Source organism: Rhea pennata, chromosome 2 (assembly GCF_028389875.1).
Source record: "Rhea pennata isolate bPtePen1 chromosome 2, bPtePen1.pri, whole genome shotgun sequence".
Taxonomy (NCBI): Eukaryota; Metazoa; Chordata; class Aves; order Rheiformes; family Rheidae; genus Rhea; species Rhea pennata.
Genome location: NC_084664.1, coordinates 109,768,175 through 109,782,479, shown reverse-complemented (window position 1 = coordinate 109,782,479; position 14,305 = coordinate 109,768,175). Strand labels below are relative to the sequence as shown.

Below are 14,305 nucleotides of genomic sequence, written 5' to 3'. Positions count from 1 at the left end.
TGTATCAAATTTTCTTCTCTGCTGCTAACCTACAATCTTAGTCCCATAATCATACAACTCCCATTTCTGCATTCAAGTGTTTGGTTCCATCTTTGAGCTCAGAATGGCCTTTTTGACCTGAGTTCATTAGATTTCTGATCACACATTTGATGCAATCTCAAAAATCACAGAATAATTACTATTCCCAGGAAATATGCCTAGTGATATTTTTAATTGACTGCATCATCTGTAAGACATCAATCTCTTATTTTAGAACCACATCTATATTTTAGATTACACTACTTTACTGATTGAGAAGAGCTGAATAATGTGTTTTTGTCACTAGTATCTTAAAATCTGTGCATATATACACATACATACCTTGGCATTTTGAAGAGGAGGCTGGTAACTGGAAGGCCGATAGTACCTTCTCTGAGTAGCGTCAGTGTGAATGTCTCCGAGAAATAGCTCCTCCACAAGGTGATCTAAATTGTGATGCAGATACTGTTTCTCCACGCGGATTAGCTGGAGTTCATGCATGGCAAAATTCAGAGCTTTGGTGCATTCACAACCATTCTCTTCTCTCAGCAAATCATAGCTCACATCCTGCTCCCAAGGACTATCTTCTGGTATAAATCCAGGACATGTATGGTTCACCAACTCACTTAATTTTTTGGCTACTGCTTCATTGTGGCATATGATTTGTACACTGCGCAGCTGGTAATCAGCTTCAGTACCCCCTCGGATGATCCAGGATGCTTGGCGGAGACGAATTTTGCCACGCATAACTAATGTATAGATGGGATTTGTGCACCGATTGCCACCATAATAAAACTGATAGGCCTTAAATGTATTATTGTGGTAGAATCTGTATGATCTTGTGATGAACTCTGGGCCTGCTCTAACTTCACAGCTGCGGGAAGACAAAGTGATGGAAACAAAATTTTAGCAAGGTGGCATATCATGAACACTACAGGTAACAAGACTGAGCAACACTGCATAGATCTGCAAAGGTACCTTGGGTGCCAATCATAGAATCATAGGTTGGAAAGGACCTCTAGAGATCATCTAATCCAACCCCCCTGCTCAAGCAGGGTCACCTAGAGCAGGTTAGACAGGGTTGCATCCAGGTGGGCCTTGAAGATCTCCAGAGAAGGAGACTCCACAACCTCTCTGGGCAACCTGGTCCAGTGCTCTGCCACTCTCACAGTGAAGAAATTCCCTCTCACATTCAGGCAGAACTTCCTGTGCTTCAATTTCTGCCCATTGCCTCTTGTCCTGTCACACAGGGCAACTGAAAAGAGTTTGTCTCTGTCCCCCTGACATCCTCCCTTCAGGTACTTATAGACATTGACTTACAGACATTGTCCCTTTGGCATGAATGGGAATAAATAGGAATTGGGCATCTGTCACCTGTGAATTTGCCAACAATTTCCTCTGCTGTTATGCACTTCTTAACATATTGCTTCATGGTGACCATATCTATCTGAGGGCCTTATCTTTGTAGGTTTTAAATATTTTGAGTCATCTCCTCAAAGTTGTTTTTACCTTTTTCTAAGGACCACCATGTGACTCAGTTCTTCTTTGAAAAAAGTAGCAGCTTATTAAATATATATATTCTTCCCTTTTGCACAGTGGATCTGGTGAAAGGACTAATCAGAAGGTGAAATGCCAGATTTCCACAAGATAGTAAATAACTGGCTTCTGTAGCTGCTTTTCAGTGGCACATTGTCAGCTCTCATTGGCAGAGGTCCACGAGGATCTCATCCTCAGTTTTTCCACATACACTGTCAACAGGGGTGACAGTTAATGCAAACTTCCTAACTGTCTTAAATTTGGACCTATTAATACTCTGTTTTGTTAATTAAGAAGTGTTTTTCTCCCCTCCCTGAAGGGGTAAATAGCAGTTAAATTCCACTTTCTATAAAAAGTCAAACTTCCTTTTGTATCTTCAAACGTTTCCCTGTCACCCACATCACTTAACATAAATACACTCAACTTTCTGTTATATAACTGCAGATTCCCTAGGAATCACTTCAAATAAATGGATGAATATTGCTTTCTGAGACACAGAAAACAAAACAAGTCTCTTTTTGAATTAAAAGCCATCATGTATAGAGAGGAACTGAACTGGTCTAGCACCACTTTTTAATTTCTTTTGCTGATAAAACTTGTGTTAGACATGACCTGAAAGCAAGGATCCATTCAAATGGATCTAATAATCAAAGATAGTACAAAGTAATGGTGGAACAAGCATCCATTTTGGCAAACTGATGGTCTCTTTCCTATTCAAAGAGAGATCCAAACATATTTCAAAGCACACTCTTTAAAATCCAGACTACAAATTGATTCATCAAGAAAGCTTTAAAGCATGCAATTCTGATATATATAAAGCAACTCCTTCTTTTTAACATGTAAACATACCGTACCTAAAGCATCTGGGATTTGGAGATTCACCATATGAAAAAAAGTATTTCCCTGCTGCTTAGAGTGGGATTCATTGTTCCCTCTCTGCCACCTTCCCCTATTCTTTCATATATATCTTTCCAGCATCTTATTTTAACTTTCCTTACCCAGTAGAGACCCAGTGTCCCTCAATATTGGGAGGCATTTGCACAGTGATCCGGGCTCCATTGTGAAGGTGTTTCAGCATATGGTGACATTGTGACTCCTTGAAAGCCCTCCATGCACTCTTCTCCAAGGACCGAGGGTGGGACCTGCTGTCTGGGTGAAGAAGAGCAGAACCTTCTCCCAGCCCTGAGATAGAAAAGTGTAAATTATCAGGAGACCCTCATGAGAATGACTTCAACATGATAAAGAAGGCTGTACCATCTTGTGTGGAATGATACCTGTCCACAGTATTGTGTGTCCAGGAAAGCACTGTTTACATTTATTGTCTCACCTGAGGGGGGAAAAAAAATTATGGGAAGCTCTTCCTCTCTGTCAGCCCATTAATGATCCACTGAGTATATCTGCTTGATGTAATACAGTGGGGAAAGGTCTTGAACCGAGTACCCAGCCCCCTGAAAATGTGGCTCTGGATCTGAATTTTACAGATATCTTTTTAATTTCTCCTCTGGATAATCAAAAACCTGGACCTCACAGCTTTCAGAAAGCTGCATCCAGATCTGGACACAAACTTTGCGGTTTCAGTTCACCTCTAATTTGAATGCTTCTATAATAAACTTCCAAATAACAGCTACACTTTAAAGCCAAGGGAAAACAGATATTAAAAGCACAGCCTCTGCACACAGGAAGCCTCTGTGATGATTGAGGTGGTCAATTAAAGGCAGATTCTGCTATTTATATTTTAAAGGGGAAAAGGCATTTCAAAAGCTAATTTTATCTCCAACACACAGTAATTTTGGTTTCTAGTATACATACAAAACCCAGCAGCAATCTTTCTACACGTTATTAATTGAACAAAATGAATATGTAGCTTCAGAAGGAATGCATTTTTACTCTTTTAGACACTGTGTACTATTAGATATGTCAGGAAAACATGTATCAAAATAAAAACACACATCTAGAGGTTAGGAGGTGAAAAACCTACTCCTAACCTCACATAAGAGGCTGGAAACTGTAGTACTTTGCTGAAGAGAATTTAAGAACCACTGGACTAGAAAAAGAATATGGGATGGGTGGAGGGGCTGGTTGTGTGCCATAGGTAAGTAGGATAATTTAGGCCAAGTCTTGTTAACACACACTTCCAGGAACAAGGTTTAGGATTCACGCCTGCCTTTTATGTGCTGTCTTGGTCGATTCAGTTCAGAAACTGGGCTGTTTTGGATCGACAGTGTGTGGTATAAACTCTCCTCACATACCATATGCAATGCTGAAGCACTTAATCCAGAATTCTACGTTTTATTCCCCAGGTCAGACACCTAAAATTTAGGCACTAAGTGCAGCCTCTAAATTTGAGGACTGTAATTCAAGGTAGTCCTATGGCTGTGGCCCATAGGACATATTGTTGTGGACCAACAATACCAGTACTGCTACATAACTTAAAATCAGCATCATTCGTTTTCAGATAGACACTGTTTCAAACCTCTGCTACTTCCTACTGAAAAAGAAAACAGTGTCAATGATTCGTTATGTTGACTAGGTCATCCTCAGAAAGAAATCCACATAACACTTGGGGAAAATGGCATTGCTAAAAATACAAATATATGACAACAAATAGAAAGGGATGCACCATTTTTAAATAGCAATTCCTAAATTAAACAAAAGCCAGGACTTATCCAGGAGACAAAGAATGATCACAAAAACACTATAAATATTTGAATGTAAACAGTATTTATATCAGTGAATGATCTTAAGAGTTTACTCATATTAATGAATACAACCTCATAAAGTCTTTAGTGGAAAATTTGGTGGCTTTGCTACAGGTTACAAATAATTGTTCAATCTTACTGAGGACTTGTGGCCTTACATTCTGAAGTGTAATAAATACTAGAGACACTTTGATATTTGAGCATCCCATCTAGGCTGCCCTTAAAGGAGCTTTATTTTCGGAGAGTCAATATTTCTCCTTTTCTGAAAGTCAGTCTTAGGCATTTCTACATTGCTTAGCAGAATCATTTATGTCAGCACCAACCAACTCTGTTCTAAAGCCAGAAACTGTATAGCCATGCCAGGGTGATACTCTGCTTGAGCTAATTCGATCTTTTGAGAGACAGGATTTATTAGGCAGGTCCAGTGCTTTGTGTACCTGGCTGTTCAGCTTCCTGGCCATGAGCCATCTCTACATAGCTCTGTGCTGTGCCTTGTCTGCAGCCCAGTTCATTTGCAACATTACTTGACACTCTTGAAAACTCAGGCATATCAGGTTTATCTGAAACCTCATGGGTATGGGGCTGACGTCACAGGCCTTTACACTGCCAGAAGAACAAGTTCAGCCAGATACAGGTGAATTTAGCAGAATATTTATTTTTATCACTGTGAAATATAGCTAGTGATTGAGACTTTATCTTTTAAACTCCTTTTCTGTCTCTAAACCTCCACACATTCAAAAAGACCGTAGTACTTCACATGTCATTCTGAAATGGAGTGAATTGTCCTATCCGTGGGCTCAGAAACTCTATGTGCTGGAGTAACACCTCCTGCTCCTGGTAGAGCCTGTAGCCATCAGTACTAACTCATTCAACAGAAACTGAGCAGTCAAGATTTCTTCTGCAAACAAATTATCTCACACTGGAAAAGTCTTTGATAATCTACATTTCTGCTTGGAGCTGTTAAGGGTTTAAAATTGCCATCAAGAAGAAGTTTTGAAATGGCTCAGGTGAACTATTTCCAAGACATACTTGTTATACCATTTGCTTTTACATATTTGTATTTTTCCCAGCTCAAGCCATATGATTCATGAACACAAATACATTTTAAAAAATGAATGATTTATTCATTTAAACACACATAAGCATTTAACTTCTCTAAGGAAGAATCTTTTTGCAGGAAAATGCTGTTCTGTATGTGCCCATGCATCAAAGGAGCACATGCAATTGCTACACTGAACATTTCCAACTATTCCTCAGAGGAAATAAAAGGGGCTTTGAAAGAGTCAAGCTTCATGTGAATGCCTTTGACACTGCTTAAAAACAAACTGGATCCCAGCTCTCACTGACAATTGCATGTAATTCTGCCTGCAGCTTACAAACAACAAACTGGATCCAGGGGACGAAAGGGAGATTTGCATCTTTAGCCACAGAGATCCATACATCAGGAGAGACTATTTGTATGGGATTGTGTTCATCAAAATGTGACAGGAACAGGGCAGGAACATGTTTAGGTAATCACAATAGTCATAAAAACATAATGAAGGCTCAGAGACAGAAGAATACGTACATGCTAGGCAATGTCACATAACTTGGATGTGAATACAAATTATGTGATAAGACTAAAGCACTGTGATAGGACCTTTACCTTGCTTGCTACATTTTACAATGTGTGTATTGCTGGGGCAAGAAAATGCTTAACTAAGCACAGGCTCCTTCCTTACAGAATAATCATTTCAATGCTTGTGTATTTTTGTACCTATGCCTGTATATATGACTATTACACACAGGTGCCGTAACTTCTCTTTGTACCTGCTAAAGAGAGTTGCCAGAGAGACTGGCGATGCACTGTCCACATATTGCAACAGATTGAACACCATATTCTTGTGCTTTTCCACAGAACAGGTTATCTGAAGCAGGACAGTGTCCCGCTGCTTCATCTTTGGCAGTGCATAATGAAGTTCTCTGCAAAACTGGGGTCTGACCCAGTGCCTATGGCACTGATTTTAAAAGATGCATTTGGTGATGTTAAACGGGACATTGCCAGAAGGCTGAAGGTTAAAATGCGCTTTCGTGAAACTGGGAAGAGAATTTCAAGATTTAAAAGCTCACTTCAAAGCTTAGACACAGTTGCAACATACTTGGAGTCCTTTCTTCCACTCATAGAGATCGAACTATGCTAGTCCCTACAGCACAGGCAAATGGTAGGTTTCCATATATCCATGACAAACTATGTTTCTGTATAGCCATAGCTCAAGTTCCAGTTTGCTTTTAAATTTTTGTGTGTTAAAAACAAATCTTACATATTTATTAAAAAAGAAATCCACCATGTTATCATTCAGAAATGTGAAGAACCTCAAATGAAAAAACGCTTTGCATGAGACTGACAGCAATAATGCTGTGAAGCCTCCAGTGGCTTTCACTTCAGCTACACCATGACCACAGGTCGCAAGATTGTACCACCCACCCCACAGTCACTGTTTACTAAAAGCAGCAAGTCCAAAACGAAAATGAGAATTCCAGAATTAATCAGAAATGCTAGCTAGAAAAACAAAACATAAGCATTTTTCGATGAGCTGCTATCCAACTTCGTTTTTCATAATCAATCCCTAAAAGTGTAGACCACAAAACAGCTTTATTATCAAACTTAGAATGGAAAACAGTATAAAAGATACTACAGTTCCATGTTCTAGCTGGGAAACCCTTCTTAGGCCGTAACAAAGCACACTTTACAGGGGTAGATACAACATCAATCTGAATGGAAAAGTAGAAGTCTGCACAGCTGAAATTGCAGCAAGACAAAGACACACACAGCATCAGGTGCTGATCACAGAGCTTTTAGGTTCACCTACAAACCTGTATCTGATGTGGGAACAACCATTTTAGTTAGAAATAGTTTTGAGGGAAGACAAGTTACTTTGAAGTTCTTCAAAGAGTGCTGCAAATAGCTGCTAGTAAAATATGAATCTTAAAAGTGCAATTTGTTGGCAGCCAGCTACCACAATGTGTTTCAAAAGCTGCTGAGAAAGCTCTCTATCAACAATTCTGCAAAAAATTGTGAGCTACTATAATAAATGTTTCAGTTTTCTGCAAAATAGTATGCAACGTACAATTGCATAACATGGATAATGGTAACTACAGTTGTGCTTGAACACAAATTCTAATCTTTTAATTCATATCTAAACACCCTTGCCGAATTCTGTTCTCAGCTACACCAGATTGCAAAAGTATAACACAAGTCAGCTTATATCTTAAACTGTTCAGATCTAATCAGTTTAATTAACACCTCTACCAAAATCTAAACCATGGCTTCAAACATGCTGAAATGTGGTGCTTCAAAACAAAGACCCAAAGCTAGCAGAAGTTCAGGAGGTTCACCTTGTTATGAGAGAACAGATTTTAACTGAAAGTAAGATTCAGAAATGAATTTAGATTGATATTGCTCACTGGAGACGATTTTTTCTTTCACTTACAGCAATGTAAATTCAGATGAGTTCCATTTTATTACAAATGAAACAATCTCTAATGATAGTACAAAATCAAAACATTTGATCACTTCACCTCTGGTAGAAAATGTGTTAACATTCATGCTTTACTTCTGTAGCAAACTCTTTTCAAGACAGAACTTACTTGAAACTAAAAACTTTACAAAAGATAAAGAGTAATTGGCTAGATTAAGTTTACAGTTTTCCTTATCTAGTCAGTTGCCTTGCACAATTAAACAAATATACTTTTGGATTATACTCTTTCTTGATGTGGGAAAGTGTTAGCTAACGCCTATGACAGGCTTTTAGCTACAGTACAGACTTACATAATTACAATGGAGAAGATGATGTCTTGTTACAAAGCTGTTGCCTATGTTTTCCAGTTTTTTCCTTGCACTATTGCCACTTAAAACTTCAAAGAGCCCTCACAGGATTGGGACCTAAATTAGATACTACAAACAAAAATGTTGGAAAAGGAAAGCTGAATTTTATGGTCATAAAAGCAGATAGAACAATGCTTTTCTTTCACATACATCTATTGCCCTTCTTGTATATACAGAATTTTCAGGTATAGCTTTCAAAGAGACTTGTACTTTAATGGAGGGAAATAAACATTTTGAGTGCTGAAGATCCTGAAGAGAGATAAAGTATCTTTAGGTGGGACAGCTCAAAAGAAGTTCTTTCAAAATGACCCAAAATTTACATCCTATGTTACTTTATAGCCCAGTTCTTAATGACTGTATTAGAATAGATCAGAATCAAGCATCAAGCAGTCAAACAGCCAATGAACTCTGTTAAGTTTAACAAGGCTCTTAATTTGGATCACGGCTGCTACTGATACAAGATTAAACTCTGTACTGTCTGGAGTGCGTGCTTTTTATGGATCCAGAAAGGGTTAAAGTCCACTTTCATTCAGGGCAGTGGAAACGCTGCCCCTGACATCAGCGGGTGCAGCATCGGGCCATAAGTGCAATTCAATATCTACAGTAGTTTGGTCTTGCCCTGTTTGAAGCAAACATCTGTTCTCTATCACAGACATCTGCAGTATTCTGCATTACAGTCCTCAGACCTCTGCTCCATACTTCATGCAAAATATGGGTCCAGTATTTATTCAGGTGAAAAGCTCTTTAATGCCTACCGGACTTTTGTTTGAGTAAAGACAGTGCTAAACAAGCTCATTATGTATAACCCTACCTTCTGCCAGCCCTATTCAAAACATTGTGTAAATAAGAAAATACTAGTCTTGCCTTGAATAGTTGAATATACTTTTCTAAAGCATTCTTTATACTAGTTTTTTGCTTCTTTGTCTATCAGCCTATTTCCTACAGATATGCTATAGAGTGCAATCAAGCCCTGTGTCTACAGCGTACTATCAAGCCCTGTGTCTGTACTACAGAGTCCATAATCAAGCCACAGAGATGAGTGAAACTGACTTTACACTGGTGAATTTGAGAATAAAATTGAGTGCTTTACCTAACTCTCCTTCCCCTGCTAACTCTAGGATTCTTAGAGTAAGTAGTGTGTCTTTCTTTTTTATTTGTGGTCTTCAAAATTTCCAAATTAAATATTTTACTGAAGGAACAAATGTCTCATATGCCTCCAGCATGCAGTGCAACACTTGCCCCTCCTTATGGATATGGTACTTATATATTCTTACACATTTTTATTTTCATAAGCAGATTTTGAAATAAAACACTCCTATCTAATTAATTAAGGCAATATTGTCAGAGAACTTTTAAAAGTGTATGGTCCTGTTCTGAAAAGCCCAGAAGTCTTGTCTTCATCTTTATTAGTACTGAACACTTCTATGATGTTATCAGCAGATTGTTTTATTTAAAGTTTCTAATTCACTATTCTAACAGTAACATAATCAGAAATACTCTATAAAGTTTCTTCTTATCATCCATACTTGTAAAAAAAACATTTACAAAAGAAATCAGCCAAACTTGTTCTGATTCCACTTGAATGTAGTTCTTATTAATCCGGTTTTCTGGAGCTGAATGATCTTAGCATTTGACATCTGAAACTTCTGTGGCTTTTTGTGTAAGCAAAGAAAACAGTGATAATGGACAACTTCCAGCTGCAAACCTCCTTTGACATTCTACAGGTTTTATTTTGACTAATGAATACAAGTTTTTCTGGATTTTAATTCAGTTATATTCAAGGAGGCATTTCTTAATGCAATAAAAGCATAAGCGTCAGTCCTATACAGAATTTTAACTTATGCTAAAAAGCTTTAATCTCTCTACACATGCACATACACACTCACTCCACCACCCTCACTCATTCTTAACCCTTGAATTGCCAAGGGTAATAGAAACATTTAAGAAAACATTACATGATGCAAAGAGGCTTAACACTGTATTCCCCTGAGATTGCTGGTTATTCTTATGCATTACCAACCAAAGTTAGCTGCTGAAAGATATTTCTGTATGACACTACAGCAGAAAGAGAAAAGGTCTACGGAAAATTAAAGCTAATAGGGTAAATACATTCAGACTCACTACATTTCAGTGCATAATATGCCACAGATGTCATTTTCAAATTCTAAGGAGAAAAACAATTTCCCCACACTTGAAGCTCAGATCCAAACTGTATACTGTTACTGAAAGTGTGTATGTGTACATACTAGACGTTGAATTAGATCTTTCTAAAAGAACTTAGGTATATGCTATCTGGTGAAACATAACTGCAGATGGAAAAAAAAAAAAAAAAAAAAAAAGATTTTCTTACTTCATCTTCTTCCGGCAGCTGCTGTTTTGATCTGATCATTGGCCCTGATTTGTTTCCCATTCCAGCCAGGGTTTAGAGCTGCTCTGTAATTCCAAGCAGATGAGCCTGGGAGTCTAACCCTGTAATTATACCTTCTCTTTACCCTCTAACTTCAAACCTTCCATTTTGACTTTTACATCTCAGATCACAGAGTTTTAAAGAACACCTTTGGCATCCAGAAGGCCTGGCTCAGCTAAACAGGTTTATACACTCCCTGCATTTCACAGCTGAGCTGCAAGAAGCGTGTGAAACCCCTTCCTGAGGAACAAAGTCTCTTGCTCTTTCTCTCTCTCAAAACAAAATACACAATCAGAAGCCCATGCTCTTTATTATTTATTGAATACCGTCTGTGTGCTTAGCACTTGTACAAACACAGAGAGAGGCAATCCCTGCTCCACAAAATCAATCCCAGGAATAGCTTTAAAATCCTCACCCCGCTCACAAATCTCGCATTGAATCCATGTAGGTTGCTTGTCCTGTAACAGTTAAAATAAATTCCTCATTTTATGAGTAAGTTGGGGTCCCAGGAAATTTTGCAGAAGAAGGCTGGATGCTACAAAGCACTTCAGAATGAGGAACACTCTTCAAAACGATGCTGTGATTTACTAGGTTGTCTCACTCATTCAGAACCAAATTTCACCCAGATTTTCAAATCTGGCTGCCAAATGTTAGACATACCTAAGCATCCAATCAAATAGGCTCCCCTTCAGAAGTTTCTCCTAGAGAACATGGGAATTCTGGAAAAATGCGTAATCTGTTTTGATGCCTGAAAGTGGAATTTGGAATAACTGTGTTTAAATATGCTGGCTTTTCTTGCTAAAATTTCGGCTATTGTGCAGTTTCATAAAAATTTCAACCCGCTGCTAAGCTGAGGGAGGGTCAAAGCGGAGTTGTGCCGATTGACACCCAGAGCCTCTGTGCTCCGCATCAGAGTATTTTCAGTTGGGTACAAAACCCCGCGCCGGCCAGCTCTGCTAGCTAAGGCTTCCCGGCGAACACCTCCAAGTCAGAAACCGCCTCTGGGTCTGCGGGCGAGATGCGGGTCCGGCAGGATGTCTTGGCCGTGCTCCTTGGGGCTTGGGGAGGGCCGGACGTTGGCCCAGGGGAACACGAGGCATCTTTGCGCGAGGCTTTGCCCAGGGCAGCTGCACTGTCCAGGCAGCTACGGGCGCCGCACACAACACGACCAACCGCCAACGTCCCGGTGCGAAACTTTCTACGCGACTTGACCCTGAACAGCTTGCTGCTGCTCTACGCCGTACCCAAGCGCTTTATGGAAGAGGTACGATTAACAAGGAGGTTGCACTGCCTTTGCGTCGTCTTCCCTCGGCCAAAAGGAGAAACCTCCACGGCCTGGACCAAATGCCCACTTCCACCCGTGACACTCTCCTCATGCCCACTTCCACCCGTGACACTCTCCTCCGGCAAAGGTGGGAGGGAAAGGGGAAAAAGAAAAAAAAAGTAAAAAGAGAAAAAAGAGAAAAAAGGGGAAAAGGGGGAAAAAGGGGAAAAGGGGGAAAAAGGGGAAAAAGGGGAAAAAAGGAAAAAAAAAAAAAAAAAGGAAAAAAAGGAAAGAAAGGAAAGAAAGAAAGCGTCCTCCGTAACCTCGGAAAGTTTCCCGAGTGCACTGGAGGCACCCAGCACACCGACCGCCACCCCCGCCAGCGGACCCCAAGTCTCCGGGCTCAGGGTCGGGCTGCGAAACGGGGCGCTGAACACCCCCCCCCGGGGCCGGCGCCCCCTCCCGCCCTCCCGCCGGCGGCGGCGGTTGGCCGCGTAACGGCGGCGTAACGGCCGCGGCGAGGCAGCGGCGCGCTGCCCGCGGCACTCACCGTGCAGCAGCAGGGCTGGGAGCAGGTATCTGAGCAGGCTGCGGTAGGGCAGGGACATGTCCGCGCCGCGCGGAGCCGCCGCGCCTCAGCGCCGCCGCGGGCACGCCATGGCCCTGCGCGACGGGGGCAGGCGGCTGGCGGGGCCGGGGGCGCCGGGCGCCGTCTCGCCGGCCGCCTCAGCCGCGCCGGCTCGGTGCCGCGCCGCGCCGCTCGCCGCTCCGCCGCCGCGTCCCGCGCCGTCTCCTCGGAGCGCACCAGCGACTCCGCTTCATATTTCCCCTTCCCGCAGGAGGAGGAGGAGGAGGAGGGGTCAGGGAGGTGGGGACTCCCGCCGCCCCGACCCTCCTCCCGCCGGCCGCCCACGGCCCCCCCCGGCGCTGCCCCGCGGCCCTCGGGCCTCCCGGCGCCCCACAGGCCAGGCCGGGCCGCGCCGCGCCGCGCCGGGCCGCGCCGGGGGTGCTGGCGGGGTCCCCGCCGGACGCAGCGCCCTCTCTGCCCCCCCAGGGCGCGGGCGATGGTGGGCGCAGGTGGCCCGGGCACCTTCAGCAGCAGCTCGCTTGTTGTGGCGGGCGGCTTGGCAGCTGTCAAACCGTCTGGCAGAAACCGTGCAGGGCAGGAGGAAGAGTGGAAAAGTGTGTGGGCATGCTTAGTTACTCCTGTGTTGACTGGGGAAAAAAAAATAAATCATCAAACCACCGGCAAATGGTCTGGCGGCTGCACTCGAGGCGAAAGAGCAGTGTGGTCACGGGTGCAGTTTGGTTTTCAAGCAGATATGGAATGAGTATTTGCCGTTGCACCCATAAATCGGTAAAAAAGAAAGTCGTATACCATTGCCTTGAAAACAACCTCCTTCTGAGAGGGAATGGTCACAGTTCTCCACATAAATGAGGCGTTTTAGAAACTAAAAATAGATGTTTAGGTTGCCTTCTTTGGTGTTACGCTCTCCTACACGCATTTTCCCATGTCTGTTGTTGATTAGTTTTGCTTTTTAGGCTAGTTTTAGGCCCTAGTCATGCGAACATGTACGCATGCGCTTAATGCTGTACATGTGAATGACTCATGTGCCTGAGGTTAAGCATGGGGCTTTCGTTTATAACGTCCTCTGGTCGGGGCCGTTGTACTTAGTTTTTGTTTGGACTCTTGAGCTCAGCTGTAGGGTATCATAGCAAAGAATGTGTAACAAATTGGAGAAAATTTTGAGAAAATCAACATAACTGAGTTTTGAACAGATTAACTCAGCTAAAATGTTTACGTGGTGCATGTTTAAAGAGAACTACAAACAAGAATGAATCCTTCAAATTCCCTTGAGTAGGAAGAATAAATTTAATCTTCCTCTTTTATACAGAAAGGAAACTGAGACAGAAACAAGTAAATAGTGAGTCAGAATTAGAACTCCGGTACTTTGGATTCTCAGGGTTATGCTTTTTCCTTCACACAAATGTTTTTGAGCCAGAAAGGATGGTTTCCAGAGCATTTGGTGGCTTTCTGTACAAGCATGTAGCGGTCATATCCTCTGAACGACCTGGAAAAAGATACACAAAGAAAAGTGGCATCCTTTAGGAAACAGGTGTACATGCCTATTGAATGAAAGGCTGTGAAAATACCCTTATCCAATACTGCTTTCTCAAGTTCAACCCATTTCTGTAGTTGCCCCAGAGGTGTTTGTAAGCTGCGCAGGTGAAGGGAGATGATTCCTGCCATAGATCCCATGCCCTTAAAAAATAGTTTGGGAAATGTCGTGTTCTACACTTTGCTATTTTTAGGAGGTATTGAAGATTAATCCAGGATAAAAATCTAATTTTGTCACTTCTAATAATCCTTCAGTGGCAGAAAAATCGAACAGTAATTCATTTCTTATGGAGTCTGTAGGATGAAATAGGTAAATGAGCAATGAAAACAACAATGTTCGCTTAAATACAGTACAGGTATCTGCATTTATGAGTCTTGGGGACCTCTTCAGATAATG

General features: G+C 41.7%; 1 protein-coding gene across 3 annotated transcripts in view; it reads right to left on the bottom strand.

Annotated features, from left to right (window-relative positions):
- APCDD1 (APC down-regulated 1) overlaps positions 1-12,452 on the bottom strand; it is a 34,301-nt gene extending 21,849 nt beyond the window's left edge. For all 3 annotated transcript variants that reach the window (XR_009957661.1, XR_009957662.1, XM_062570120.1), the window contains exons 1-3: positions 12,340-12,452; positions 2,553-2,736; positions 361-892 (exon numbers count right to left, since the gene is read on the bottom strand). Coding sequence is in view for 1 of the 3 variants with exons in the window: in XM_062570120.1 (XP_062426104.1) it covers positions 361-892; positions 2,553-2,736; positions 12,340-12,397 (774 nt within the window). In the remaining 2 variants the exon portion in view is untranslated. The remainder of the gene's footprint in view (positions 1-360; positions 893-2,552; positions 2,737-12,339) is intronic.
- Positions 12,453-14,305: the final 1,853 nt, after the last annotated feature.